At 42.0% G+C, this 25527-nt stretch overlaps 1 protein-coding gene across 2 annotated transcripts in view; it reads left to right on the forward strand.

Moving 5' to 3' along the window:
- The first annotated feature begins 5056 nt into the window (after nucleotides 1-5056).
- Nucleotides 5057-25527, forward strand: part of nfic (nuclear factor I/C) — a 132807-nt gene continuing 112336 nt past the window's right edge. Inside the window, exon 1 of one of the 2 annotated variants that reach the window (XM_061237959.1) lies at nucleotides 5057-5596. In XM_061237959.1, the coding sequence (XP_061093943.1) occupies nucleotides 5594-5596 (3 nt within the window). In that variant the 5' untranslated portion in view covers nucleotides 5057-5593. Of the gene's footprint in view, nucleotides 5597-7855; nucleotides 8345-25527 lie in introns of those variants that run through there. The other variant, XM_061237958.1, reaches the window with a different exon arrangement.

The following is a 25527-nucleotide window of genomic DNA, read 5'->3' on the forward strand; positions in this document are numbered from 1 at the left end:
GAAGGAACCACCTCTTGTTGTCGTTGCCAAATGCCCTGTGCCTTCGAAAAGAAGAAGAAAGAAGGAAAAGAGAATAATCAAAATATGACACTTGATGGGAATGTTTCCAGATCAGTAACCTTCTCGTTTTTAAAAGGGGAAGACATGACATGTATTGTGAGCCCTGGTGTAATCTTTCTGAGCATTTTTTTTAAATGTAGGCTAGGGCGCTTTGTTTTTCTGTTGAAAGGGGTCTCGGAGCACAATCCTCTAATCCACCTTGAAGTGTTGGATAATGTCTCTCTCCTCTGACTCCTGCGAGCAGGTTCAGGTGGCGTGCCGCGACAGTGCCATCTAACCGAGAGCCACGGAAGCGCTGTGAGTGCTATGAACCAGATACCGCTTCTCCTTCGGATCTTTGAGTGTTTTTGGGAAAAGGCCAGATCTGGTACGCTCGTTGGCGAAATCCAGCCAGCATATTACTCTATTTGTTTTTTTATTTATTGGTTGGCGTTACTTATTTTAGCGTTCTGCTGACCTGTGTTTGTTCCTCTTAACTTTGTGTTCCTCTTAAATCATTTCAGATTTCGCCGAGTTAATTAGTCTACGATAATTCCATTCCTGTTTAATGTTTGTGTCTGTGCAAAATATATAGTTTGCAAGCTAGGAAGTAACGGGAAGGGGGAGTGGTGACATTGCCATTTACTGAAAAAGGTGTTTTACTTGATTTACAGCTGAATACTCCTCTAAGTATTTTAGTGTCAGCCTCAATAATAATAATAATAATAATAATAATAATAATAATAATAATAATAATAATAATAGAAATGGTCCAGTGGTTGGAATGCATTGATTAAAACCCATTAAAATCCATATTGAACATATATTATGTATACGTGCTGTGACAAAGTCATTTGAATTGTCTCAAGAATGACAACATTTTTAGGTTAGATCACAAATCAAATATTAACATTATTGGTAGCTCCTAAAAAGTTATTCGCTTCCGATTCGTTTATATTTCAGCTAACAAGTCAGAGCGCGTGGGGTTTTTGTGCTGGAATTTGACCAAATTCAATAAAAGTTTTGAAGCATATTCATATTTACCAAACGATTTTAACGGTGTTTCTGAAAAAAATCTGATGCTGGCATTGTTTCACATAGCCTTAGGGATTCCCCCCACCTAATTTGTTCCAATTTACGATGTAGCGACGCTGTATATTGGTGTATAATACTCGTATAAATATTTATATGTAAACAATGTGGTTATCTAAAACAACCCAATAAAGGTTAGGTATTATGACATAATGACTGACATAGAGAGAAAATATCACGTTGAACAGAAATATGGACCTACAAGTTCCAAAGTATTTAATACAGAAAAGGTAACCCCTGTTTAATTGCAAATCTATTTACTCCTCACCTCAAAAAAAAAAAAAAAAAAAAACGAATCTGCGGAGACGAAAGTTAGGGAGAACAGATGTTCACTTTGCACTGGTTGTACAGTAGAAATTCAGCCTTCGTCAGCAATTTGTCGCCCGTGCTGCAATACAGTTGCAAGAATGAGCAGATGCACCAGTAATTCAGAGAACTGTACGTGCAGTGTGCCATATCCATGCAAAATATTTGTGTTGTCAGACTTTCCGTGAGCAAAGCCTATTTTACATTGCCAATATCCCGCAGAACAAATCAGACAAAAGGGTTAAAGAGGTGGAAGAGCTTTGGGAACGCATACATAATAATTCACTGCGAGCCATATTAAATTATTAATGCTGCCTTTTGAAGTTTACTGTATATTAGGTTTCAGGGAAAAACAGGGTAACTTTGGGTTCATCTGAACAGTAGTTAAAAACATAATTATTATTGCTAATTAAAGGCTATACCTCATCAGATTATATTCCCTGTAAAATTACTGTTTAGGTTTGCGCAATTTGGTCAAAAGTCCAGGTAATTTTTATTTCTTAATTTTGATGGAACCATGCATTTCTTATGATATAAAAGGTGAGAATCTATAGCTAGTAATCCAGGAAAATATGATGTAGCCTGCCTTTTAAAAACAGTTCAAATATTTACAGAGATAGAAAGTGAGTTCCATTATTCCCACCAGTGTTCATATATAATATTTTATATTTATAGGTTGTAACTATATTACTAATGTTCCTATGTATGATTTGGGGTGATTACTAAGGTCTTTTGTAAACTTTTTTTTGCCCCAAAATACTTCCGTTGTTTTTCCTCTTGTGATATAGCCATGTATTTCATAAATGCTGATCAAGAGTTAATTATTAAATCGATGACTGTGTCAGGCATTCAACCAGTAATGCAATTCCTCAACATTCATTTAACAACACAATTTGAATAGAAAATTACGGAACGACTTTTGTTCTTCGCGTTTGATAAAAGTACAGAAATAGGCAATAAATTAAATAAAATTAAATAAAAATTAAATAAAAAAAAACAGTTAAATAGCCTAACTGTCCACAAAATCTGTTTATTTCCAACTGGAATAAGAAGCAATGTACTATAATACAAATAAACAGGGTTCCAGTAAAAAAAGCACAAGAAACATGCCTAAATATCTGGGAAGCGGTTGAATAATTTCCAATCCAACAGAAAGGCAATGGCATGTTTATGGAACAGTTTAATGCTATTATATTGAGCCAGATACAAATGTTCACATATTGAATAATAACAAAAAAAATATGTCAATTAAGGAAATGTAATACATGGCTAACAAAAAAAAAGAAAAAAAAGACTGGAACTGAATACAAACCAACGCTCATTGTTTCAAAATAAAAGATTCATTTAAATATCTAGGTATTTAGTAAGCCTATATATAAAATTAATACTCCGTTGTATTCATTAATGTATCTGCAAAGACGACTTTAAATCATTTAAATACATTTCTGTTGCTGCTGAAATCATATAAACGGACATTGTTCATTGTGTTGTTTTAATGAATTATAAAGTCATTTAACCTTGCTTTGAGCCTGCTTCGTCAGAAATGATAAATGATGAATATATATATATATATTTCCTAAATAGCCTATACTCAATATATATTTCAATATATATTATATAGGGTATAGTGGAACTATTTGGAACTTGAGGGACTATTTGGAATATCACGGAGAAAATATGAACCGCGCACTGGGCTTGGCTATTAAATTTGGGCTGCTTAACTTCTAATGAAAACTATAGGCCCCAAATGATGAAAGCCTCCACAAAGGTATCCTATATAACATAGGAAACATATTGGCTTAAAAGTTATGATTTTAGGCAGGCAGTCTGAACAAACACACCGATAGACAACAAACACATCGACTGCTGTGCGTCTGTGAAAAGAAGCTCGAGGACACAGGCTATCATCGGCCTATAAAGTTGTGATCTTTTCGTGAGAATATATTATGTTAGGTAAATTAAAAAATATAAGCAATATATTTTTCTTGTAACTTCTCTGTCCATAGCATAAGCAGTATGTTGGATTTCAATGTCAGACCCGTTACTTATTGTCACGCATTATTTTGACTAGAAAACTGCGGCCTGTCAGGAAGGCTCGCATTCAGGTGTGTATTTGTTTGCTCCAGAATTTGTTCGTATTGCTAATAGTCCGAGGTTAGAAGTGCATCAACTTTACGTAAAATGCTCTAAAACGAGCATGTTTAATAGCCCCCTGTACAAACTGTAGTAAAGTTTGAGCATTAGCAAGCTTGTGAAGTCGAATGTGAAAAGTTGCCTATCGTGTGTATTCTAACATGTTGTAGTCTTACAGTTGCTGTCAGGACTTGGCAAACTTGAATGCGAGTTTATTAACGGTTTTCAAACCATTATCATACTGTATATGTGTAGACAGAATATGATCTTATTGGGTAACAAGTTTAGCATAGGCCAAGCCATGGGAGTGTTTTAAGAACTTGACACAAGCACATCACTTCAGGTTCTCACTTTCTTAAATTATAGGTCACGTGAAAAGATTAAGGGCATAGTTTTGGCTATTGTCACCATAAATATCTTTGAGGCCATCTCAGTTAATTTAACTCTCCATCTGGTGGGATATGTTACATGTTTGAAATTATCTCGGTCCTAGTTGGTTCATATCATTTGAAAGGCAGCACAGCAGCAACGATTACTAAAAGATTACTAAAGATATATAATTGTTCAAAACTTAAGTAAAGATATTTACATAAAATGTTCATTTAGATTATATAATGAAAAATATATGGCCTACTCTTGTATTGTTTCAGGAAACAAAACAGCTGAAGTCGGATATTTTAATATCATGCATGCCTAGCTAGATTTAAATGCTTAGGGATCCGTTAATTGCTATGCATTGTCAAATGCTTCAATTTTTCTATGCTAGTCTGTTGCTTTACACCTTGTGATATAAAAAGTGTGTGTGTGTGTGTGTGTGTGTGTGTGTGTGTGTGTGTGTGTGTGTGTGTGTGTGTGTGTGTCTGTCTGTCAGAGCAGAAAGAGCAAATGCAGAGAAATAGTGGGGATACAGCTAGCCACATGCATGGAATTGTCCGACTCGGGAACATTTAGCCAAAATCAGTGCACGTCCAAAGACGTTTGCTACTGTGTCAAATATATTATAATTAAAGTTTCCCATATATTTTCATATTGTCAAACTTAGTCTATCCCTGTGGCAGTCTGACCTTTCTCTTCCTGCAAAGTGTTGTTTGTCAGAGAACTTTCGGAATACCTTGTCCAAGATAACATTAGTCAGGTGAAAGCAAAATATTCTGAGGCGAAGAAACGTTTTAAACAACGTTTAAAAGGGGACGGTGCACGCGGTTACGTTTTATTATTAACTACAGCCTCTACCTTTCAGTGAGCGTTCAATGTTATTAAATAGCCTCAACGTCAAACAAAACGCAACAAAAAACTTTAAAGCACTCGACTTTGTGTGATACTTGCTTTGAATCCGCTGCTTCTCTTCCTCTGTTTACTAACTGTTATCTATTGACAGGCTATGTATTTTTCTCCTCTACCCCTTTTATATGAACTACGCCATCAAGTGCAACACTAATAGATTACTGCCCCCCCCCACCCCCATGCGTTTCATCTATTCCTTCTCCGAGACGACTGTAAGATCTCCCAGGAAAACACCACTCAGACCGTCTGTATGGACACGGAGGAGAAACAATCAGACGGAAACGCTGATAGCGTAAAAAATTTCAAAGATATATGCACAATGCTGCAACATCTATGAGACCGAGGAACCTGCACTCTAATTTTGAGATATTCAGCAAACAACATCACGACACCGCAAAGCACCATCAACCGATATAGCTACTTCTACGAGCAGCTACAGTCCTGCCACGAATTGTGCAAGCTGTATAATATTATTACAGGATATTTATTTTGTCCCTTTCTACCTTGTGACGGGGATTCAGATCGGACTGAAGCTGCAGATTTCGTCGGACGCTTCTGTATTATCCCGGCTCGGGTTATTCCCCTTCTGAAGACCAGGGATTACTTCTTGCGAAGAGAATGGATATGTAATAATAAATAAAAAAACCCAGCATCGAGAAAATGACCAGGCTCTGAACTGCGGTGCTGCAAAAGCCTGTTAGCTACAACTTTTTTGGGGGGTTGGCAGTTTCGCTTGGCAATGGTACGTTAACAAATCAATTTCCTCATTATTTGTCCTTATTCCAACTGACTCGCTGCGAGAACGGTCACGAGTTCGGTTCTCTTTCAGACAAATTGAGATTATAACAGGAGAAGCCTATTTCGCTTTTCTTCCCCTCCTTCCTGTTTCTCGGCAGTTACTCTTTTTTCTTGCTGGGTCTTAGCCAAGCGGAAGGTTTGTGGGAAAGGTTAGAAAGTGTAGACATATTTTGCTATAGGGCGCGTAATAGCGAAAATGCTGAACGTTTTGCAGTTTAACCCATGATTAAAGTTTTTAGTTCTTTGCCAACGAATACGAGTTGAGCAGATGTGTGTTCGACACGGGATACCGAAGGCCAAGTTGAAGTTCAAAGCCGCTAGACGCAGTAGCCGGTACAGTTTGTACAGCGATAGCAGAAAATGGCCGCAGCCGAAGCCGCAGGCGCGCCGGCATGAATTTGAACCATAGACCGACAGAGGCGCTCCGTAGCAGGGACTCGTAATAGTTACAGTACCGCTGCGATACAGCCTTACACACTGCGCAGTATCAGTGTATAAAAGGCATACTGTGTGCATTATATCGGCAGTTGCTATTTCTTTAAAAGTCTTTCTGAAAGGGCATAATTTGATAACTGTATACAATTCTGCAAGCATATTGGACGTGAATAGGCTACTCCATGAGTACTTGTAAGTTGTACTTTTTGGGACATTCTTCTGAAGAAACATCCGACCAGTATTCGATTATTTTAGGTCCAATTCCTGACAAAATAATTGTCAGTATTTGCGACATTGACTCAAACACATTATCTCTTTCACAATAACCTGTTTTAAGCATACTGAGAATTTTGATAGCTGAAATAGTAATACTGGTTTGTGTCTAAATTAGTTGTTTAAACGCAGTGTTCAGGCCAAGTGGACTTTTCATGCTCTTTTCCGTAGAGAATGCCAGTACACTTACCATATCGAATGGCATATTATATACTTGAAAATATGACATCGGAGAACCGTTGGTGCCAGTTGAGTGCAGCAATCGGAATCGGTGTTACTGGCCGTGAGTCTCATGAAGCATGCTAGTTGGCATGCCCCGCAGTACCTGTGTCTTTGTTCGTCTTATGATGCTGGATGTTCATTTTGAGGATAAGAAACATCTGTTGTACAGCACTCCAAGTCACGTCCAAGACAAAACTGTGTGGCCAGTGTGGATGTGGCTGCACCTGTCTCTGTTGCTACATGATTAGCCTGTGTCTGAATAAAATGCATCGCCTGTAGTTATGTACCATACGTGCTAGGCCAACACAAACACTATGTTACTGGGAAAAATAATCTTGAGTAAATTGTAAGCATGTTTTAGCTAATGACATTCCTGGAATGGACTTTGATATGATTTAGGCTGCAGTTTCAGATGATTTATGTGCTGCATTAATTCTCAAAATTGTCCCTTGTAATAATTAGTTTGAACTTATTTCTTACTACAGTTTGTACCTGTATCTTTTGATGTTTCAATTATTAAATACCGCCAAGGTAAAATAAGCAGCCAGTTTGATTTTCTGATATACACCAAGCCTACTCTATATTTTTTAGTGAAGGTATAATATCAAGGGGAGTTTGAATGTCTACTTTTCTGGTGTATAGATCCTTAAACCATCGTGCAGTTATTTTATAAAGTGTCGCACTGTATTTTGGAATGGCAAAACCTGTGGTTCTTTGTTTACGCTGAACGATTTTTGCTTATTTGGAATGCTTGCTTAGTGAGTTCAATTATCTCCTTTAAATTGAATTATATTTCTAGTTGTTATAAAACCGTCGAACATTTCTGAAAATGGTCCTGGCTATATCGCATCCTAGATAGCTCTATTCTGTATTATTATTATTATTATTATTATTATTATTATTTTCCATCAACGAAGAAAATAGCCGACCCAGTTGCGCCATAAAACACTGGTTAATGCTGGCACTTTTCTTTGTTTCCCCCAAATTTGATGCCGAAGTCAGAAGTGTCTGCTAATCCATGACATCTGAGTCGTAAATAACTACATTCCAGTCCTTCATTTGAAGACTGTTGAGTGAAAGTGAGCCGCGAGCTCCAGTGTTCTTGTTCGGAGTGAAACGCACGAGCGCAATCACCATTCTCTCTCCCTCTGACTGAGGGAACGAGGGAGGGAATGAACGAGAGAGTGTGCGCGCTCGCCTGGGAGAGAGCGAGAGAGAGTCATTTGCTTTTTTTGTTTATGAACCATCTCTTTCGGACGCTGCACCTGAGCGAGATACGATAGTCCCGTATTTACAAGTTGTTTATTTTGTGAACTGTACGGATCTCGCTGGATATTGGAAACCGGGGATACTGCATCTTTAAGTTCAATTTTCTGGGATGGGCTATCAGAACGTCATTTCATTCCTCCCTCTTTCTCATTTTCTCATTCTTTGATTCTTTCTCTCCCCCATTTCCTAAATGGAACAGATTTCTAGATCTTCCATCTGTCCAAGCGTTCTCTGCGTATTGTATTCAAAGTTATCTTTGTCTTCTACAATTTTTGCACTTTATATGTTCTTGAATTGCGATTTTTTCGCGGGGCTTTAATTTTCTACGGACTTAAAAATCAAATGATGGTGGCGGTGGTGATGATGATGATGATGATGATGGTGATAATTGTGAATTCTGAAGATATGATTCAGTGACTTCTGAGTTTTTTTCCACTTGCCAAGTCATAAGTTCCATTGCACCATGATGTATTCTCCTCTCTGTCTTACTCAGGTAAATGTTTCGCTTCTTTTTATCTTTTAGCATCATGAACAAATGTGTGTTTGTGTGTCCGCGAGCCTTGCATATGTGATTTACGCTGCATGTTCAAAAATGCAGATGAGAGTTTATTTGAGAAAAGGGCGGGATGAGTGTTGGTACAGTCCTTAAAGAGGATCGGTCACCCTCTTTCCCTTTGCCAACTTTACAAAGTTTCACGTTGGGGGCTTTGCGTAGATTCTGTTGAATTAATCTCGAAATGAAGTGACATTTTAACAGAATATTGCCACTGAGTAGCGCTTATTAGCAATGTAGGCAGCACTCTTTACTACAGCCGTGGTGTTGATTCGGGTGAAAGCGCGCTTTCATTCATTTAACGCAATTCGTGCCAGGGATCCCAGTCTGGAGGGCATGTAAGGATATGTTCAGTATTTACAGAGCGTATTTGAATCCGGATGTAACTTGAGTTGCTTGAGTGTATATTACAGTATTAACTATAGCTGAAATAGTTCCATCGGAACTCATGTAAACAGAGCTCGTCTACAGTCTGCTGTATACGTTTTGAAGTAAACCTCCCCAGAACCTATCGACAGTCTGCGTTCCATTATCACTGGTCCTGGTTGCCTTTTTTTAGTAAAGACTATGATTGTACTTATTGGATTTGTTCTATGAACACAAATATAACTGTGAAAAAATATCTGGGGGGCTTAATCACAATACTAGTTGGTTGCCAAGTGTAAGTTGTACCCTTAATCTTATCTGTCCTGCTGTGTGCGCCCTGTGAACTGTGTATGTGACGGTTGGGTTTCCCTCCAAGGCGGCTGTGTGCTGTGCTAGGCAGTGAGATACCTCAGCAGATTGTCTGAAAGTGCCCAGTATTAGACACGCATTAACACAAGTTGAACATAATGCTGGATGTAAGGAGGGCGATGGTAAATAGGTTAAAACATCGACCAGCCAATTCCGTCGTCCTGGAAAGATTATTTAAAATTTTTAAATTTAAAGCAGTGACGTGTTTGAATGTGTGTTGTAAAGCAGGGTAGCGCATGATAGCCCTGTTTTGCAGGATTTTGTCCCTCTGGACTTATCACGTGCTTTATATTTTATACTAAACTTTACTGCTAATAAAGTTGAACTGTAGGAATTTTCACTGATTTTGCTGAAACCGATCACAGATAAAAGGATTTGTAGAAACAAATGGAAGGATTGTTTGATTTTGCTTCTGAGGGTGATCTCATTCACTTCACGCTATTCGTGCAACCTGGACTCAATATAAATTTTATGGGTCAAGCAACTATAGCCAATAACCGTTGTGTATTGATGGATTTATTTCCCCCCAAATTTAACTCCTTCTAATCAACCCATGCATACAACCCCCCCCCCCCCCCCCCAAAAAAAAACAAAACAAAAAAACAACAAAAAAACCCCCACACAATTAGAATAGACTATTAACTCAATTATTTATTATATTTGTAATATTTGAATACAATATGTGAAGGATTATGACAATTCTGTTTTGAGTCCGCTTTTCATTTGACAAGAGGTATAACTTTCAGTAGCATATTCCAGTCAGGGGAAGGTTCACAATTGCTATACAATTATTGTTTGGTTAATAATTCATTTTTTAAATGTGCACATCATTGTTGAGCACTGGCAGAGCCACATATCTTGTGGAACACATGGAATTGAAGCCCTGAAATAATGGCCATTGTAGTTGTATTGTTTTGTAGTTGTAGATGGTTTTAGTCGTGAAAATGTTGCCAACCATAAATAAGAACAGGTGAGGGATACAGAGACTGATATGTTTTTTCAGGGCGGTTTCCAGAACAGAAAGCAGATCAATTTTGGAGGCTTAATCTTTAGTAGAGGAAATTGAGATTAAAGCATCAGTTTAGAATAATTTCTGCCGCTCTTTACAAAGGTAACACTTCGAAGCTGAGAATTGGTGGCATATTTTAGCTGGATGCAATGGTTGTGTTCACTGCGGCTTTGAACATTTCAGAAATATGCATTTTTCTAATACATCGTTTGATTGTTAAATTGTTATGAATACAGTGCTAAAATCAGTGTCAGTGAAATAATAAACATTCCCATTGTTAGATAGATTTGTGTTTTGAAGGGATTTTCATTTGGGTCAGAGAGGACATATATTGGTTTAGTATTATATTTGGTTGATTATTTGGGTCTCTAATGTGAATAGCCACCTTTAAGTAAGTTTTGAGTTTGATGAAGTTTGAATTTTGAACTCCGAAAATTCCCAAAAGAAAATGTTCATGAGTTAGAAAAAAATTAGTATGTACTAATTGCATTTTGTAGGCCAAAAAGTATTTAGTCGCAATGCGGTCACTCGTTTGAATAAGAAGAGTTAGAACAGTTCAATGAAAGAAGGAGATTTCTAACTCATTGCATTATTTTGAATTAGCCTATATGCTTTAAGTTTCCTTTTGCATATTAATTAATTATATCCTCCTGGCAGAATTGTATTTTTTCAATTATATGAATAATATTTTTTTAAATAGTATTTTATAAATTTTATTGGCTGTCCTTTGTAGTATAGGTTTCATAATAGAGGAATGTACTGTACAGTGAGCTCCATAAGTCTTGGGACAAATATAAATATGTTTTATTGGTTTGGCTGTGTACTCCACAATTTCAGATTTGTAAGCAAACAATTCACATGTGGTTAAAGTGCATAGTTTCATCTTTTAGTGCATTTTTATACATTTCACTATGTCAAAATGATGTTTTTGTACGTAGCCCCTCCATTTCAGGGCACCATAATATTTGGGACAAATACCTTCATATGTGTTTCCGATTATTCCGGTGTGTTTAATTGCATCCGTATTGGAGAGCTTTCATTATCTAGTCTTCATTCTAGGCTTTTAATTGCTTTTGGAGTCTGATATTGGCGTTTGTCCACATGTGGGTCAGCGTTGTGCCAGTGAAAGTCAAGGAAGCCATTATGAGACTGAGAAATAAGAAAAAAACCAGCAGAGACGTCGGGCAAACAATAGGCTTACGGAAATAAACTGTTTGGAACATCATTAAGGAGAAAGAGTACTGGTGAGCTTAGTCATCACAAAGCATATGGTAGGCCAAGGAAGACCTCTACAGTTTATGACAAAATATATTTTGCCATAATGAAGAAAACCCCTCAAACACCTGTTCAACAGATCATAAACATTGTTCAGGAAGCAGGTGTGGATGTGTCAGGGACTAATGTCTACGGAAGACTTCACAAACAGAACTACAGAGGCACACTAGTTAGCTGCAAAACAGGATGGCTAGGTTACAGTTGGCTAAGAAGTACCTAGAAGATCCTGCAGAGTTCTGGAAAAAGGTCTTGTGGGCATGGCCTAGACTGTTTTTTTTATCAGTGTGGAGGCCAAAAGGAACTGCCCAAGAAACAAAGCCCCCCCCACTCCGTCATCTGCAAAACATGGTTGGGGTTGGGACTGTTATAGTTTGGGCATGTATGGCTGCCATAGGATGCTGCCTATCTTGTCTTCATTGATAATGTAACTACTGATAGCAGCAGCAAGATAAAGTCTGAAGTGAACAGACTAATGTTATCTGCTCAAGTTCAACCGAATGACTCTAAACTCATTGGATGGTCCATCATCCCACAGCAAGGCAATGATCCCTAACATAAACCAGCTCATTCATTCTTTCTTTTGAATGATGTTCAAAACTATTAATTTTGGTAAGCCTATTGTTTGGTCAATGTCTCTGACTTTTTTTATTTTATTTCTCAGCTTCATAATGGCTCCTTTGACTTTCATTGGCACATCTCTGATCCTCATGTTGATAAATGCCAATAAGATTCTAAAGGCAATTGAAAGCCTGGAACCAAGACTAAAAATACTGAAATCTTATACTTGCGCTAAGGACACACCTGGCTAAATCTGGCTAACACCTGTGAATCCATTTGACCCAAATATTATTGCACCCTGAAATAGGTAACTATGTCTAAAAGTGCTGTAATTTCTAATCCAAAATGTATTTTAAAAATATATTTAATAAAAGCTGAACATCTGCACTTTAACCACATGTGAATTGTTTGATTACGGATTTAAAACTATAGAGGACAGAGCCAAATCAAAACATGTTTTTGTTCCAAGATCTAGGGGCCTTAAAGTCAATGTTCTACCCTTGTGAACAAATGCTGCCCCTATACCGAATCTCTCAAGCTAAGTTCACAACACAGCACACCCAACTACCAATGCCAGCAACATCTCGCTTTGATTTATTTATATTTTTTATGCACTTTTATCGTGCACTAGAAGCACTACTCTTAGTGCTCTTGCGTATTGTATGAGACTATTTATTATACACAGGTAAAAATAAAAGTATGGATATTTTTCCTGCGTTTATTAGTACATTATGGAGTACATTATCTGGAAACGCCGGATAAAAAAAAATAAAAAAAAGACTTGGAAATCAGGCTGATCTTTTGACTAAACGGACTGTCTCAGATGATCGAACTGCAGCGGGATTCGCTGATGAGCGGGAAGAAGGCGGGTCGTGTCGGGGACGATGGCGGTGTGAGGCCGGGACGATGTGGCGGGGCGGCCGAGCCCAGTCATTTCAAAACGCAACGTTCGTTCTGGGCTCGTAATCAAGGCCATGGGAGCTGGCAGAAAGATCCGGAACTGACTGCAGTTTCGCACTGTGACTGTGTGGCTCTGGCCTGGCCTCCGTTCCACCTGCGGGCGGCTGTTTCTAAGCCTGACCTTAGCCTTAACCCTAACCCTAAGCCTAACCCTAAGCCTAACCTTAAGCCTAACCCCTAACCCTAAGCCTAACCCTAAGCGTAACCTTAAGCCTAATCCTAACCTTAAGCCTAACCCCTAACCCTAACCTTAAGCCTAACCCTAACCCTAACCCTAAGCCTAACCTTAAACCTAACCCCTAACCCTAACCTTAAGCCTAACCCTAACCCTAAGCCTAACCTTAAGCCTAACCCTAAGCCTAACCTTAAGCCTAACCCTAACCCTAAGCCTCCACTGTCACTCGCACCTAGGTCAGATCAAGAAAAAACACTTTCCCCTTCAGCCATCGGATAACCTATCTGTCTGATATGATCCCGACCCCCATCTGTACCCACTCAAACGTAGTTAGTTAAGCTTATTCCATTTAACCCTGTAAAATCGTAAAAAAAACGATTTCAAATAATTTGTCATTGTATTAATTGCTTGCTTTGCGTTATTTACTTGACTGTGATAGAAAGTATATATTTACGTTCAATAATAAGGAAATTTAGACACCGGGACATTCCTGCAGGTTGCTGACAGGTATAAATAACACATCTATTTTCACCAATATGCACAACAAAATTATACTTTTTTTTTTCGCAGTTTTTTTTTTCTTCTCAGGGAGCTGCACACAGTATATTGTTCCCTGTTAGAGCAACTCTTTCAGAATGCACATGGTTTTGCACCCTGCTCCCGCACCATACAGGCAAAGCGCTGTTTCACATACCCTGCTCTACCGCCCTTCCTCATTGGTACGGCCAACCCGTAACTGAGCAGAGACGACCTGTGACCTCTGAAGGGTGGCCCTACAGCATTTTGGGTTCTTCTTAAAAACTTTAAGTTAACCCTTTATTAACTTTATTAACCCTTTATAGGTGTAAGATCAGAAATACACACAGTGAGCACTTTATTAGATATTTAGGGACTCTTCTGCTGCTGTGGCCTGTCCACTTACAGGTTTGACACGTTGTGTGTTCAGAGATGCTCTTCTGCATACCACTGTTGTAATACGTGGTTATTTGCGTTACTGTCACCTTCCTGTCAGCTTTGACCAGTCTGACCATTCTCCTCTCTCATTAACAACATGTTTCTGCCAGCAGAACCTTTGCTCACTGGATGTTTTTTGCTTTTCGCACAAATTCTAAAAAAAAACCTACTCTTCAAAGGGGTTGACGTGCCCCATCTCTTTAGCATTTGTGTGTGTAGTTTAGAAGATTAGTTTAGCGGAATTCCTTCCGCACTTCATTCCACAGGATCTCAGGCAGGGCTGCCCTGCCGTGACAAGCCAATAACAGGATGCGGAATCTTGGCTTCCCGGCCGAGTAGCCAATAAACACAGAGCAGGGCCCGGAGTGTGCTATGCGGCACACACAGTTGTGCTGATTCATTACACCCAGGCAGCTATCCTCAGCTTCCTCCATGGGCTCCTCTGGTTAATAATAGAAACGGGAGTGTTTAAAGGGGGGGGGGGGGGGGTACACTGTAAAAATCAGAGAGTGCCAGTCTTGAGTTCAAAAGTGCAGGCATTGAGTCGGACGGATTACTGCGCCTTCCTTCTTTTCTGCTTGGCGGTGGAAACAAACGGCAGTGCCGGGGCGTGATGTTGATCGCGTTAGGTAGAGATTTACGGAAGCCATTGTGCTGTCTGTGAGTTATCAGCCAGCAGCGGTAATGGTGTGAAGATGTCAGTAACGGTTTTTTTTTTTTTGAAGGAAGGAAGGAAGATACATTTTACATACAAGTAGAGTCATTCTTGTCGATGATGAACACGGTTGGCTCTCTTGATTCTCATGCTATACGCAGACTATATTTTAGGACGGGGGATAATTCGCTCGCCGCCGTGCCAGAGATCCATCCCAGGCCCGCTTTCCCTCCCGTTTTTTCCGTCTTGCAGTAAAATGTGCGCTGAAACGTGAAGCCCTTGCTTCTGAACGATCCGTTTCAGATTTCCGACACGGTGGTTTTCCAGGGGGCTTGCTCTGTCCGCAGCGCTCGGCTTTACGCATTTATCCTGACCGTCTGAACCTTTTATTATTCGTACTTTTTCAAACCGGCCGTCGGTTTAATCAATCCGTCGGCTGTGTGGGGGCGGCAGTGTACAGAAGAGCCACGGCTTTAATTAATGCTGAAATGTTGTCCAACCCCCTTCCGCTGCGTTTGAAGTGCCGCTGGTTCCTCCGTCTAGCCCAGGGAACCCCCGCTGGGTGTTTGGCTGTAGCTGTGTGGCAGTAGAATGGAGATTGGGGCGGTTGGCGAGGCTGTTGACGTGCCCCAATTTTTCTCTCAAAGTTCGGCGCTCAAACCACAGACACCTCCCTCTGTCCTCTCCGGTTGTGGCGTGCGGCCTAATATCTATCCTTTTTTTGATCGACGATAAATCAGTCGTTTAATAAATCAGTTAACCGACCTACTTTACTACACACGGCATGTACCTATTTGACGTGTTTTGAGTGCTTCGCTTCATTCTGTCGCTAGAACAGACAGGATTAGTAAAACAGTCCAGAATGGAATCCATTTCCGTACACTGAAACCGCGTGGCAGCCTCTCGCTAGGGGTGACGGGTGTTTTGGGGTAAGCAGTGCTGGGTGGGTATATGTTACTGGTGCATTGTGGGCCCTCGTGTGGCCACGGGGGGACCTGTGTGGGAGCTGTTGGCTAACCCTGGCGTCTCACTGGGCTTGGCTGGGGGAAGCAGGAAAATCCATGCGATGAGGCCTGATTCGTAATCCGTCCGAAAACGTACCCGCTCTTCCGATATAGACGGTGCAATTGAAAGCAATACGAACGCATTAGGCCTGCAGTTTGTTCAGAACTCTGAACTCTTCATAACCATTGCAAGAGACACAAGAGTAGGCCTCCACACATTTCTTTTCGCGTTGAGTTCTTATACGGATTGTAGCGTCGTCTTATTTTAATAGCCTCCTCCTGTTCTGTAGCGGTATTTCTGTAGACCAATAGGTCAAGGATGTTACAGTATAAGGCTTCTCGGCAGTGGATATGAGGTCAGGGTGTTTGTTTTTTTTTGTCTGAATAGCGCTTTTTCGCGAGGCTGAGAGTCGTACTGCAGAGGCGAGACTTTCCCTGCGCACGGAGACAGAGAGAGTGGAAAACCTGGACTCTTGGCACCAGAGACGTCGCTGGAGGGAAGTCAAAAATATGTTGCTGCCGTGGCAGAGGAGCAGGCTTGTGTTTATACCCCCCCAGGTCCGTGTGTTTATAACACCCCACCCCCCCCCCACCCCCCCTTCCCCTGGTCCACTGGCACCGACGCTCCTGTATATTTACCGCTGTAGTTCGTTGTCACGTCAACAGAATTTACGGCCGAAAAAAAAAAATTGATGTGCTCCGTATTTCTCTTACGGGGAGTCTGTAATGAGTCAAACAATATTAACGAGGAATGAGACCGCAGGATCGAGGTGGCATCTACTCTCTCTCTGTCTCTCTCTCTTTCTTTCTCTCTCTCTCTCTCTCACTCCCCCTTCTCTTTCTCTCTCTTTGTGCTAAAACTGAACAACTTAGCCTGTACAAACTTTTGGTGATATGTCTGTTTTGATTTTATAAAAAAATGTTTGTGCCTTTGGGCTTTTAAAAAATCGTTCCGTGCGCATTTTTCCCCCCAGAAGTTTACGTCTGTTGTTTGTATTATTTTCCGAGTGCAAAAAAACCCGCCACAATACTTCTTCTACCCATTCGATGATATGAAGGGAAATGTCAGGGACAGGTGATTATAGCAGAAAAATCTCTAACATGTAAACTTTGTGGTTTAACCTCAGCACACAAGTACTGGAACTGCCCGATAAGAAGGGTTAGATCCTCTTTCTCTTTCAGTAGCACTCTCTGTGCCACTCATTCTGATCGTCTGCTAACTCTGCTCATGTAGTTAGCGCTGTGTGAACCGTACCCGCCACACTGACGTAGGTAATGAATCGCTTGTTTGTGGCGAATGAGACAAATGGGGTGTGAAGAGATAAGACACGACGTTGACCCACCCGTGTATGACTGTCGACCACAGGACTGTGTCATGATCAGCTCCAGTCGTCCGGAGACCTTCAGCATTCATGTGGTTTTTCTTACCCGATGAGATTTGTTAGTTATTATTTTTTTTCCCGGACCTGAAGTTTGAATGCTTTCGCGGGGATTAGTTCTTTGGCTCCGTGCGAGAGAGTCACAGGTGACTGAGATAATCTCACGGCTGTGCCACCTGGCTGGCTTTCGTGGGGCTGTTGTACGAAGAAGAAGAAGAAGAAGAAGAAGGTTTGAGCGCTGTTCCTGCCTCATGTGGGCTGGGGTTAGACATCACGGCAGATGCAGTCTTAAAGATGCAGTTTTTAGCTTGTATTCGTTCTGTGGGCCGGTGGCAACATGAATCATTTGGCATGTTTGATTTAAAGAGACTCCCAACTGCTGCATAAATGGCGCATGTTTAAAGATGTACGTCACCGAGACACGGTTCCTATCAGTGCAATTAGAATGCATTTTGCAATATGAGCTATTATGATCTAGTGACATAAATATTTCATATGGACCATTTAAATCCGTGTTTGACTCAAACAGATGCGAGTCTCCATAGGCCCTGAGTGGAGAAGAGCCATTGCACACACTAGGCTAACAACGTCCTCCTGTCCAATACACACACACACACACACACACACACACACTCTCCATTTGCCCTCTCTCAAATTCATACATGCAGAAATACCTACACACACACACACACACACACACGCACACCTATACACAGAAACAGAAAAGCCCACCCCCCCCCTACCTCTTGCGTTCTACTGATTCAACCCGCCCCCCACACATATATACACGCACAGACACACACTCACACATGGACACCCCCCCACACACACACACAGCCACAAAACACAAAGTCATCACCCTCCCACAGTTGAGGGCAGCACAGGACTCATGCCCCAGTGACCAGCGGCAGGAAAGAACAACACACCTGTTCTGCAGTAGACCTGCAGGCCAGAGGGTGTTTGTGAGGTCATATCCTGTCGGGATCTTCAATTAGAAACCGAACTCATACTGGGAGCAGCACCTAGGGGAAGGACGTCTCCGCTCTCCAAAAGCTCTGGGGTTCGTACAGACCCAGATACAAGCGAGAACAGGCAGGTAGCAGTGGACCTGTAGCTCTCCCGCTCCGGTTTTACCCAGATTTATGAGCTCACACGTGTCAGGGAAATGCTGAAAGTTGTCACGGCCATCCCTCAAATTAGCCGTGTCTGCCTGACACACTACAGGGGAGCGCTATATTTAGGCACTTACGCAGGTTCCTGTGTCAGCACTCGAGAGACTTCGCCAGGACTGTTGACCTTACTGGGAAAATATATTTTGTTACAAAAGAGTTTTCCCTCAGACAATATCAAGATTTTCTACTTCGGGAAAAACGATTAATCTCAAATGCTTATTTTAAAACGTTGCAGGGCGGCCTGTAATGTAGTGGTTAAGGTGCATGACTGGGACAGGCAAGGTCGGTGGTTCTAATCCCGGTGTAGCCACAATAAGATCCGCACAGCCGTTAGGCCCTTGAGCAAGGCCCTTTACCCTGCATTGCTCCAGGGGAGGATTGTCTCCTGCTTAGTCTAATCAACTGTACGTCGCTCAGGAGAAGAGCGTCTGCCAAATGCCAGTAATGTAATGTAATGTTATTATACTTTTTTTACTATACTTTTTGTGACAAGATGCATAAACTGTCCTGTGTGACCTTGGTGAAGTCTTGCCTCAACCTTTCCTCAACCTCACCATCCCCAAACCAATGATAATCATGAATCAATAATGGAATTTTTGGTGCACTGAAATTTGAAAAATATTCCCACAATGCATTGAAATGTAGCCCAGTCCATCACTCCTCTGATGGTGCATATCTGCTGATCCCCTGGTTGCTCAGTTTTGATATTCTTTAATTGAGCTCATCTCGGACCAGAGAAAGCGTTTGTTACAGTCAGACTGATATGAAAATGATATGAAGAATTAATGTGCAACGAGGAGTTAAAGTTAGCTGAAAAGATGGAGAAAAATCTATAAAAATGTACATGTAGCATACGCCGGTGAACTAGTGTAGATGTTGGGGGTCTGCTGGGACCTGGCCAGTTTCAACACGGATCACCAGTGCAATGGAAATGCCCCAGGTGAAGGACATTTTCCAAGTGTGGAAAGTAACAGTGTTGATAAATGTGACGAATGAAAGGAAAACAGCATTTTTCCCCCACTCTGATGTGGGTTTGATTTACCCGTAGGCTCAGTAGCTGTAGCTGACTGCAGCTGGTCCTACAGCAGTGCTGCTCTGTACACAGAAGAACAGCAGGATGGGGGGAGAGAGAGAAGGAGGGGGGAGGGGGGGAAGAGAAGGAGTGGGGAGAGGGAGGGAGAGAAGGAGAGGGGAGAGGGGGGAGAGAAGGAGAGACTCACTGCAAAAAATGATGACAAGTGTTTTAGTTTTGTAATAAGACTCAAGATCTTTTTTTCTTCTCTGAAGTAAAAAGTATGAGTTTGTTCTAAGTTACCGTTTGCTTTTCTTGCTCTCATTGGCTCTCATTATCAAAAGAGTCTAAATTAAGATTTTAAGTCTCAATATACAGGAAGACTACAATGCTTGTTGAGACTGACTTATTTTTTGCTTTTTTGCCCCCAAGAGAGAGGGGGAAGGAGACAGAGAAAGAGAGATGAGAGGGAGGGACGGCAGAAAAGAGGGGGAGGGAGAGAAGGAGAGAGAGAGAGCCCCAGGGACACTCCCCCTGTCTGGCTCACTCCTGCAGAATCTTACTTTCTTTGGCTCAGATTTTCTACAAGAAGCAAAGGCCCTTCAAACATGGCCCCAGACAAGAGCCGAATTTGTTTTGGAAGGTCTTCTCAAACGCCGAGGCGATGCCGGACCCGGTTTCCCAGAGGAGGGACGCCGTTCTTCAGCTCTGGGGCTGCAGTGGGTGTCAGAGAGGCTGAGCTTTTCGCATGTTCGCAGAAAGCCTTCCAAAATATGCCTGGCTCCTTCATACATTTCATATTAAATCACCAAAAAATGTCGTTTTTTTTGTATTTTTGCCAATTAGTCATTTGTAATACTGCACAACGTTTTGGGTTACCATAGAAATTATTGTCCAAAAACAAAATTTGATTTTGGAAACGACTGCATGAACGGCAGTTAAAATGTTACATATCGTGCTGGTTTCTCAGACAGAGATTGAGCTGGTTTTTGTATGGAGCATCTGCATTTAGAATTTGGCCTAGGACTTGGCTTAATCTGTCTCTGCGAAACGTGCCCTTTGTATTCTCACAGAAAAAAAGGTTCTTTGGCGTGTCTCCAGAGAGGAACCCTTGTCACTTCTTTATGGAACCTTCTATCATAGGTGTGAAGTGAGCAAGCTTCCAGACGAGGAACAATTTTTGCCCGACAAATAACCCTTGAACTAGATAGGGTTCATCTATGGAATCAAAGGGAGTGTATACAATGTTTCAAATGTCTTAAGTTCTTTATACAACGCGCACTGACGGTGTCTGCTTTGTGGCAGTGGAGATGAAAGGCAATGGTTTGTTTTGTTGTTTTACAAATGAAAGGAAGTGGAACTGTACTGTTACAAATCTCCGCTGGGGCCTCTCTTCCCACAGAGGGAGAGGGAGCGAGAGTGGGCGATAAGACAGCGCTGTAGCACTGTGTGCTCGCGGTAATGTTATATCATCCCGTGCAATTTAGTTCTTCTCTTTCGATTTCCAGTCCTTGACTTGAAATTATTATTATTTTTCCCCCCGTGCGTCTCTTGTGTCAAGCAGCTGTTGCCGTGGAAGAAAGGAGCCGCTTGCATGCCATATCCAATCCTCCCCAAAGAAGTGATGCAGTCTAATGACTCCTCAGCCCGCGAAGGTCTTAGCCAGTTATACGCAAACTGGCTTACAGAGCTTCCTGCTAAAGTTGTGCATGTGTGTAGCGCGCGGGCAGAGTTTAAAGGGAAGATAGCGTCCATTGTGTTTGCAGTGTGCGCTCTCAGCAGGCATGTGATTTGAAGCTTGGCTTTTTTTGGGGGGGGTGGGGGGGTATCTGCATGTTTTCCAGCTTTGAGCCGGTGGGGGGTGGAGGATCTGTTTTGGGGGGTGGGGGGTGGGGGCCTGGGGCCCTGTACCTGCGTCCCAGGGAGCATCTCTACCACCGCCGGCTAGGATGAGGCAGCTGTCTTTTTAATTGGAATTTGATACCTTTTTAAAAAAAATTAAATACATCTTTTCTGTTCTCTAACCCCTCCTCCCCCCCCCCCCCCCCCGCCCACCCTGTTCCACTATAATGGATAGAAAGCCCCAGAACAGCGTGTCTATCTGTTCTGCTGCCGCTGTTTATTATGAAGGCTTAAGTGCATCCTGCTCTCTATCTACCTCTCCCGTTCTCACCGCACACTCCATTTACCGTGCGCGGCTCTGCTGTGTGCACGTCGGCCGGCTTAAGCCAGAGAGAAAAGAGGAGGAGAGAGGAGGAGAGAGGAGAAGGGAAAAGGGCCCCGCGTTAGTCCGAAGTCCCGAGAGGGGCGCTTGTTTTCGGCTGGGACAGAACTCTCTCTCTCTCTCTGCCCCATGTGAAGAAAGCTGGGAGCGTCGTGGACTCGTCCTCATGTTTCAGACCTTGACCTGACACGACCCCCCCGGAGCGTCACGCTGCAGAAACGCCGAGCGGGATCGCCTCCTCCTTTCATTCTCGCAGCATTTAGGCGGGGCCGGGTACATCTTGTGCCTCGCTTGTTTTAATGGCTTTTGTCAGCCTGGGTTTTCAATTCCCTCGAGCCTGTGATTTTTTATTTTTTTATTTTTTTATTGAGAGTTTAGTCATGTGTCAGTGACGCGTGTTTTCTTTGCTGGTAAATATTTACGTGACAGCTGCCTAGAGAACTGAGTCTGAAGTCATGGGAGAGGCAGAAGGCTGGGGATTTAGGGAGGAATCCTGCTATTTCCTCCCCAAGGGTCCGTTTTGGTGTCGCATAGCATAAGAGATCGCTCCGAATTCATCGCAGTGCATGGGTGAGGGGGTAGAGCTTGTCGACAGTAATGGCCATTCCTGTGCTACGCTAAACCGCTAAATGGCTATGCTAAACCGCTAAATAGCTATGCTAAACCGCTAAATTGCAACGCTAAACCGATAAATCGCTACGCTAGACCTCTAAATCGCTAAATCGTTACGCTAAACCGCTAAATCACTATGCTAAGCCGCTAAACCATTTAGTGGCACCCTCTGCTCCCCGTCTTTTCCAGAACACAATTCAGGCTGAATTTCATTGTTTTTTTTGTGCGTGTCATTAAATTCCAGCAAACAATGTAGGTAAATAGGACGCTGTCAAAGCAGACCCCCCCGCTGGTTAATGAGCACTTCTCAAACGGAAACACATCTGGCCCCCATCACGCCTTTTCAAATTCTCTCAGGTGGTTCGGCAGACACCTGGGGCCTGTAATTGCGGAAAGACGGTGAAATCCGCATAACCCGTGACAGGACTTGCAACGAAGAACAACCCCCGTCTTATTAATAGCTCGACGTTACGCTGTCATCGTCGTCCAAAAAGACGTGGGAGGCCTCGTGTGTAATTGACACATTTAGGGGTTGCGGTGGAAATTAGACAAGGTAACAGCTGAAACACTTTAGAGTCTCCCGTCACTTCCACACATAATTATCTGGCGGTTATCCCATGCGGAATGTGAACTATATGACTAAAGCGGTGGGAAAACATGGCAACATTGCTCAATCAGGGACTGCCGAAAAACAAAGACTCAAAACCAAGGATTATATTAGATTTGCTTGATATTTAAAAAGACATTTCCTCCACTTGAAGACCACATTATGCTGTACGTACAGGACATCCATCAAGGATAAAGAAGAACGGGAAGACTGAGAGCCGGACACTCAATGCTCTTGAAACAACAAACAGCTCCATCACGCAACAGGAGGAAAGCAGAGATGTAGGCAGGCCTTTATACAAAATGGATTCCGCCATAATACCGTACCATTCAACTATTATTTGAGAGCAAACTTTGGTGCAAATTTAAGGGGGGAATACTGTAGGTTATTTCTAAAGCTTGCTGTGTTTTCAAAGTAGCTCGGGCCTCTTACCCAGTGAGCGAAATCCAGAGTAGAGATGTCTAGAGGGGTGGAAATCTAGGCTGACATTTTGACAGTATTGGATTAGTTTAGCCCCAATATAGCATAGATTCTACCCGGATATAGCCTGGCTAGTCTACCTAGTCAGCTAGAAAGCTTTCACATTTCAACAAAATGCCTCGATAGCATTTCACTGACTTTTCATCACAAAATTGTTCAGTGGGTTGTGCAGTGAGGTATGAGTGACTGCACACTTAGCCATTCACGAAAGGTTCCACTAAAGCACCCGCAGTCTTTAGACTTTAGAAAGAAAGCACTAGTCTTAACAGTACCTTTCATTGGCTGGCTGGGCCTAAATTTGCTCTAGCAGAACAATGCACAGTTTTCAGGTGCAATATTAAGATTAAGACATACTTTATTGAACCCTGGGGGTAAATTGTACTTTGTGCATTTGACCCATCCTGGTTGCTCAGGAGCAGTGTGCAGCCACAGTGCTGCAACCAGGTACCAACTCCAATTCTGAGGCCAGTGGAGAGGTACATGCAAACTCCGCACAGAGAGGATCCGGCCGGCTGGGATTCGAACCCAAAGCCGCCATCTCGCAAGGCAACAGTGCTAAACACAGCGCCGTCCCACAGTGACGTGTGTTTGTAACAATGCAAACCGAGGCTTATGAGCACAAGAGCACAAAAACGCGACGCTGTGGAGCATTAGTTCCTGCCTTCCGTCTTCAAACACATGTATTCTGGAGGGAGGGGCTCTGAACAACAGCCCGTGTCCCGGGCTCACTATGGAGCCCTGCTGCGGCACAGCGGGGTTTAGGGAGATTAGCGCGGCACAATGTTAGATAATTGAATGTAGCCGTTGGGAAAGGGGGGCCATTTTGGATCCCACTGCTCGGGTAGTGACTGCGGATGATAGATCTGTGCTATAGCCCGTCGGGGTAATGAAGTATTCTGTGGGTTCTTGTCTGATATTTTGGAGTGCGGTTTCTATCATGGGGATTCCTTAATTTCATCCAGCCTTCAAGGCGATGTTTTTGAAAACAGCCTGAAGTCAAACCCAGCTCTGAAAACTCGCTTGATCCAGTGTGGAAGGCTTTTTCTTTTCATAAATCTTTTTTTTCATACTGTCCAGAAAGTCTTCAGCCATAGCGTATTCTCCTCTGTAGCTCTGACAGGGCCTTCCCGCTACAGTGAACTCTGTCCTGGGACGTCTCAGAGGAGATTAAGTATTTGGGGAAAAAAAATCCTCCTTAGAATTCTCCTGTACTTCCTGCTTTGGGAAGCAAAGTACTGCTGTTATATCTCTAAATCTGCAAAAGGCTTTGAAGGTTCTGACATACTTTTTCATAATTATTTCATATTATGGTCTTTGAAATGTATTGGTTGGCCTACTATTTTAGTCATTGTAATGGATAATATTTATTCATTTTAATTCAAAAATTGAAATTCTATCCTAATCTCATAAAAGTAAATAGGCTAACTAGCAATCTGATATCCACGTAGCCCAACGAAACACCAACAATCAACTTCATGAACTGCGTGTAGATTGCAGTCGATGCTTACTTGCACATTATGCATGCCCAGATCTCTTAAAAGGGTGTGTTCATGGCAATACAAATCATAAGTACCTTTTAGAAATGGTTCCATAGTCCTGAGCTGTTCTGTCAATATTGACGTGTATATGTGCATTGTGTATTGATGTGTTTTGTGGTTACTACCAGCCTGAAATCTGAGCCGTATCGTTCTCTGTATCAATACCGGAGCTTCCTGTGCGTGTTTTTCCCTGTTTCATACTATGCGTGATTATTTATTATAATTCACCAAAAACTTCTATTTCTCTTTTCTTTCTAAAACTCACCGAGAGGGTTTTAGACCTCAGCTTCCTGGCGTTGGGAGGATGATGAGTATGACAGACAGAGCTAAGACTTATGTGCTTGGCTAGCTGCAGGGATATCTGGACACTGCAGCTACCATTGAGCGTTTAACAGCTGTCACAGCTTGAGGTGACAAAACCCTTTAGCAGTCCTGAGACCCGTCCACAGCAAGAACGATAACTACTGTTTAACGGTTACTCGTTAAATATGTCGTTTTTAAAAATCGTTCGTCCACACCGCAACTATAATGACAACAGCGATGAACGATATCGTTGGGATCACTTTCAGAGCTAATTTTTGTCTGCTGCATAAACGATGAAACACTCACTGTCAATCAAAATGTACAGAATGGCAAATGACAGAGCTGAGAGCCTATTTACAGGATGTTGTTGTTCATCAGTCTGGATGCTCACATTGTTATCGTTATATGATGAAAAAGATGTATTAAGTTCAATATTTCTATCTACAAACTGGGCACTGACCATAGCTATAG

The sequence above is a fragment of the Conger conger genome, chromosome 4, assembly GCF_963514075.1.
Source record: "Conger conger chromosome 4, fConCon1.1, whole genome shotgun sequence".
In the NCBI taxonomy this organism is placed as follows: Eukaryota; Metazoa; Chordata; class Actinopteri; order Anguilliformes; family Congridae; genus Conger; species Conger conger.